Source organism: Pituophis catenifer, unplaced genomic scaffold (genome assembly GCF_029215685.1).
Source record: "Pituophis catenifer annectens isolate HBS135680 unplaced genomic scaffold, rPitCat1.0.hap2 SCAF_1, whole genome shotgun sequence".
Taxonomy (NCBI): Eukaryota; Metazoa; Chordata; class Lepidosauria; order Squamata; family Colubridae; genus Pituophis; species Pituophis catenifer.
Window position 1 is genome coordinate 25,541,136 of NW_027256881.1, and position 6,000 is coordinate 25,547,135.

Below are 6,000 nucleotides of genomic sequence, written 5' to 3' on the forward strand. Positions count from 1 at the left end.
CCAGAGAAAACAGGATATGGGAGGAAGAATTTCTCTACCAAGAATTCATTCCATCCCAAGATAAGTCATAGAAAAATCAGCTGACCATACATCTAAATCCAACATTTGCTTTTACTTATATAAGATGATTCACAACTCATTCAACTGGATTACAAGCAGGGCCAACTCTGTATTTCAGAAAGCCTTTGTATATGTTGGATCTCTTCTCTCTTCCCTCCCCCACCTCTTTTTCTCTTCCTAGCTGCTGCCTCTACCTGCTTCTCTTACTTAAGATCTTAGCTACCAATTGGTTCCTCACCCACTACCTCAGTTAAAAAAAAAAAAACCTCTGCAGGAGGAAGGTACTTTCAGTAAAGAGTCTAATCAGTGTTTGGTTCCACTCTACTACTTCTGAACATTATCTTAGATTACAGCATTATACCCAATATCAAAACTGAATATTGTATTTAGAGTAAGTTAAGATGCTGATAAACTGGAGTGGAGCGGAAATAAAATCAGTTCAGCTTCAGTGAAAATTGTGGCTGCCCACAGAGTCACATCCTTTGTCTAGGCATGACAATCCCTGATAACAAACAGGATTGGTAGCACTCTCTTTAGGAAGGTTACTCTTACAAGAGAAAATTTCTGCTTTTCCTCAAATGAAATCAACTTTAAATTAGCTGTAGCATTCTCTATGGAGATTCTCAATCATTCAGGTCATGGTTGTCCCAAAGGTGCTTTTCCATAAAGGTAACTGGATTTTCTTGAGTTTTTTTTCAGGAAACGTTTCGTTTCTCATCCAAGAAGCTTCTTCAGTTCAACTGAAGCACCTCTGGAATATTTGTAGCATTACAAAATAATACCGTTTAAAAGGCTTATTCTGTTTTGGCACCCTGCCCCACCAAATAAAATTCAGACCGTGAAACCTAAATGCTTTTTGGATTTCAATGTTTGAAACATTTTAAATGCATATTCTCTTTAAAAAAAAATTAAATGACTAAAGATAGATCTGTGTAACAAGCTTTATTTTGGACTTGATAGCTGGATTTTCTCTCTGTGCCCCAAACTCTATATTTTAGCAACAGTGTGGCAAGAAGAAACTTTAAGGATTACTATGTCTGGTGGAATAGGAATCAGTGCAAGAAGGGGCCAGTTAGTCGTGTAGAGCAGGGGTCCCCAACCCCAACCCATGGATTGGCACCAGTCCACAGCATTGCCAGCAACCAGTCCGCGCAAACAAGCGAAGCCCCATCCGCGGGATACAGGCAGCATGCAAAACCACACCCCCTCCGGTCCGTGGAAAAACCTTTCTCCACGGAACCGGTCCCTGATGCAACATAGCAACACCCTACACAGCAGTGCCAATGAACTGTGTTCAAAGTCATGAGATCTTGAAACCCATGGTACCATTTGCTTGTTATCTGAAATGATTCTAGAAATTCAAATTATATAAAGTATATTAGGCTTGGAATTCCACATACGTGAACTAGTTCTATGGAGTCATTTTATCCACTAATCTGCCCCCACACTCACTAATCCTTCGTCCAAAATCAAAAGGTCCCATTTTTCCCCTTCCTTCCATTAGGTCACAAAAGTTTTGGAAGTGATTCCCCAAAGAATTCCAAAAAGTATTACCATCTTGTAATTTTAAGCATGATTATAATTGTATTCCAGTTATAATAATATAACTTTCCAGTTATATAATATAACTGGAAAGTAACCAATTGACTTGTTATGAAATGTCAGCATTAAGCTAAATGAATGGCTCCCATCAATCTGCTCAATAGCCAAGGGAAGCTTTCAGCCTAAAAGAACCTTTGCACTCATTCACAGGCTTCCTTTTTTTTTTTTTTTATACCAACATATCGTTTTTACCTGCCATAGCAAGGCGATTCCATAGATGGACTCCAGCTGCTGCTGCTTCTGCTGTGCAATGGTGACTCCTAACACAAGCGTGTGGATGCCACAAGAAATGGCTGAGATAAGGACAATGGGCATGAGATGCAAGGGCAGGGTGATGAAGAAGGAGAAGACAAAAAAGGCCTGCCATCCCACTGTGTCACTGGCCTCGTGGTGGCAGGCAAAATTCAAGCCCAAGTAGCAGAATATCTGAGCAGCTATCAGTATCCACAGGATGTATGGCATGAATTTCCGGGTGACACGATCAGGCAGGAGTTGATACTTGCATAGGATAAAGAGGAGGATCTGGGCAGCCAGGCCCACTGATGCTGCAACAGTAGGTGCCAGCTTCTCTGAAGTATATACCACTGTGCACATGATGATAACGTAGCAATCAAAGAGGGCTGCAAAGACCACCAGGACCAGCAAAGTCTCATGACGCTGCCTCCGGAAGTAGGTCTGGTAGAGGTTCTCCAGGGACTCAGGGGCAAACGTAAGTCGCATAAAACGGGGCAGACAGAGGCAAGAACCTGAGTTCCTCACCGTCACTTCATGGGTCCGGCCTACCCCATGCTCAGGGTCAGAAGGCAAGCTGACGGAATAGTCTGCAGAATACTCTACTGAGTATTCAGGCTCAGAGAATGCCCTATTCCGAGGCATCCTGCTGGTTTCCACCACCCAATCCTTAGATACTTTGTGAAGAGAATCTGCCTAGAAGACAAAAGTTACCTCAGCAACAGTTCAGCTCCCAGTAATCTGGAAGGCATGGAAGCTTTAGGAGCAGGTATTCAGTGGCTTCTTCCAGTGTCAATTTTCAAGATGTCATCTTCCCAACACATGACAGCCCCTGACTGAGAAAGAAATATATTAGCGGGGGGGGGGGAAGACAGACCTCTCTTCCCTTCAAGTCTGGCATACTATAACATGGGTTGAATCTCTACCAATATCCAAGCTCTACAAACCATCACCATCAGCTGTCATTCCTATTTCCCTTTGACATTTCACCCAAATGAATTTTGTACTAAGAATACATTAAAAATTAACATTTTGCAAACACAAGTGACTATTATATGACTAAATTTCAGAAGCATTTTATTAAAAAGTTTAGATAGTCTGGTTTTCATAAATTCAGGCATCAAAAGCAACTGGCTTCTAAAAATGTAGGAAGATAGAGCAAAGTTAATCTCCAATCAACCATTATATATTTGCTTTCTTTTACTTTTTCTAGCTTCTGTTTCATGCCTGCGCCCCTAAATCAATGGTCACATTCACACAGTGTTTCATCTGGGTTAACAAAACTCAATGGCTATATTCACATTATTGTACAGGCAGTACTCAAACAAACTACATTATGGCTCATATCATGTCCTGGTTTCGCAGCATACTGAACTACAGTTGACCCAACCTGATTTAAGCCTTGTCTAGGCAAATTCACTCAATAAATGTTGGATTCATTCCCTCCTGCTAATTTACAGCAATCATCCAAATCTGATCAGAAAAGGGTCCTGAATCCATAAGGAAAGATACAGCAGAAAGAATGGAAGTAAGTTGGCTACTCTGCCTGCACCCTCCCACAATCTTCCTCAGTTCTTCCATTAGATCCAGTATCATCTCCCTGCTCAGTTTCATATTCACAGAAAATTGCTCTCCCTTCTTACCAGTTTTCTCAGTGGTGTCTGCAAAAGTAGGTTGGTTGAAATCTTTGGATCAGGCCCCATTGAAATGTCGTCTAAGCTTATGTGTGATATTCAGTTTTCTCCCACACAGAGAGGGAGTGACAAAGGTGGGAAGCAACTCTGCCAAGAGTCTTCTTACAGCCTCTTCCTGGCTGCCACTTTGAGATGGAAAGCTTGACAAAGGGGGGGGGGGGGAATGAAGCCTCTTCAGCAGCAACCCAGCCCAAATAAAGCCACCATCTTTTCAGAAGAAAAATCCTCGTTTTCTTTTCAGCAGAAAGGTCCAGCTCAGCTATATGCCCCTTCCCCAGTCTTCTCTATTCCACCAGAGCCTCTGGATTCACATCCGTATCTCAGGTTTGGGACCTGGGATCTAGGATCAGCTTTCTCTGTCTTGCTCTCCCCCTGCAAGGTGTGCGGTTGGTTATTTCTGCCACTGTGGACGACCCCACGTTCTCTGCTGCTGCGCCTGCGAGGGTTTGCGTGTGTCCCTGCACAAAAGGGAGAGATTTTTAAAAAAAAAAATAAGGGGGAAAAAAAAAAGAGCTGCAGCCAAAGAAAAAGGAGGAGCAAAGCAAGGCCTCTTCGCGAACGATGAAGGAGCCCGAGGGTGGCGGCGGTGCTGGGGATGGGAGGAACTCAAAAAAAGTGCCAAACAAACACCCACACGTGTCAAAACGCCGAGCTGCTGAGGGCTGGGAGTTGGCTTCCCCTCTCGCCTTCCGAAAAGCGTCACACGGCACAAGGCAAGAGGGAGAATCTTCCAAGGACTGATGATGGATGGTCGAGAACGGCCGGACTTCTGCCCCCAAGAAGCTCCGGAGTGGGAGGAGAAGGTTCCAAGCCAAGAGGCATCTCTCTCTCTCTCTCTCTCTCGGGAATCTCTCCTAAACCAGGAACCCCGGCGAAAGAGGAAGGCGCCTTTTGCTTTCCCCGGCGCTCACAAGCCCGAAGTGGGGCTGCTCTGGGAACGGCGCCTCTGCCCCGAGTTGGCGGTGGCTTCCAGGCTCGCTCTGAGGGAGCCAAAGCGGGGCTGATGGCGCCAGCTCCCCGTCAGACCTCGGCCGCTCTCCTCGGGCGGTTCGGGAGCCCCTTTGCCAGGCTTCGACGTCGGGATCTCCCCGGCCCGCGAAGAAGGATCGCTCGGGAACCGCGCCGTCTCTCTTCTCCTGCTGCGGCGGCTGTTCTCCTGGCAGGCGCAAGCGCCTAGCGCCAAAGAGAAGGTTGCTGCTGAGCCGACAGCCGAGGCAACCCCACCCCTGCCGGCCCGTTTCCTCGGCCTCTCCCACGCTCTGCTCCGGTACTGGAGAGCCTGGGAAAGGAAAGCCGGCACAGCTGCCCAAATCCCACCCTTTTTTTTCTCCCTCTCTCTCAGCCCCTTGGAGAACTAACCCTTTGTGTGCTCTGGGCCGACAACATCCTGACAGGAAGGACCCGCAGTTTACCTGGGGCCGCTCATGCTTTTTCCCGCCACGCGGTGGTTAAGATGCCCAAAGCTCAGCCGTCCTAAGTCTCCACTAAACTTTCTAGAAGGATACCCTGGACCTGGACACCTTCGGCAAAGTGCCTTGCCATCGCTTCATGCCCTCTCGATTTGAAGGTTCAAAACAGGCCTGGAAAGTTCTAAGAAAGGAAAAAATAGATTCACAGGTTGCTTAACTATAATGTCCCTTGTCTGGCATTCTTTCCATATATGAAAGTTTGCTATCAGAGAATGAAATAGACTTGCTGTTTATTGCTTTGGAGGGCAAGAGTGGGGTGGCACAAGGACCATTAATGAAGGAAAATAACAGGGAAGCTGATAGCAATAGCACTTAGAGGTATAAATCGCTTCACAGTGCTTTTACAGCCCTCTCTAAGCAGTTTACAGAGTCAGCATATTGCCTCCCAACAATCTGGGCCCTCATTTTACCCACCTCCAAAGGATGGAAGGCTGAGTCAACCTTGAGCCTGGTGAGATTTGAACTGCTGAACAGCAGCTAGCAGTCAGCTGAAGTAGCCTGCAATACTGCACTCTAACCATTATTTATTATTTTTATTATTTGATTTGATTTCTATACCGCCCTACTCCCGAAGGACTCAGGGCGGTGCACAGCCAAACAATAAAAACACATACATACAAAATTTAAAAGTAGAATAAAATCAAATTAAATAATTTTGGCCCCGACAAATTTAAAACCCCAAACTTTTAAAACCAATTTAAAATTGAATGTATAAAATACTAAAAGATATTTAAAAATTAAAAATCTTTTATAAAAGAGGGGGAAAATTAGGCCAGGCCGGCCTGGTGAAATAGTAAGGTCTTTAAAGCGCGGCGGAAGGTGCGCAGATCCGGGATCCTCCGTATCTCTGGGGGCAGCTTGTTCCAGATAGTAGGTGCCCCCACAGAGAAGGCTCTCCCCCTGGGGGCCGCCAGTCGGCATTGTTTGGCTGACGGCACCCGGAG

At 45.6% G+C, this 6,000-nt stretch overlaps 1 protein-coding gene across 1 annotated transcript in view; it reads right to left on the reverse strand.

The window, feature by feature from the left end:
- The window catches only part of ADCY3 (adenylate cyclase 3), an 83,896-nt gene extending 79,109 nt beyond the window's left edge, over positions 1–4,787 (reverse strand). The window contains exons 1-3 of the mRNA XM_070932203.1: positions 4,222–4,787; positions 3,537–4,045; positions 1,855–2,729 (exon numbers count right to left, since the gene is read on the reverse strand). Coding sequence (XP_070788304.1) covers positions 1,855–2,538 — 684 coding nt within the window. The 5' untranslated portion in view covers positions 2,539–2,729; positions 3,537–4,045; positions 4,222–4,787. The remainder of the gene's footprint in view (positions 1–1,854; positions 2,730–3,536; positions 4,046–4,221) is intronic.
- Positions 4,788–6,000: the final 1,213 nt, after the last annotated feature.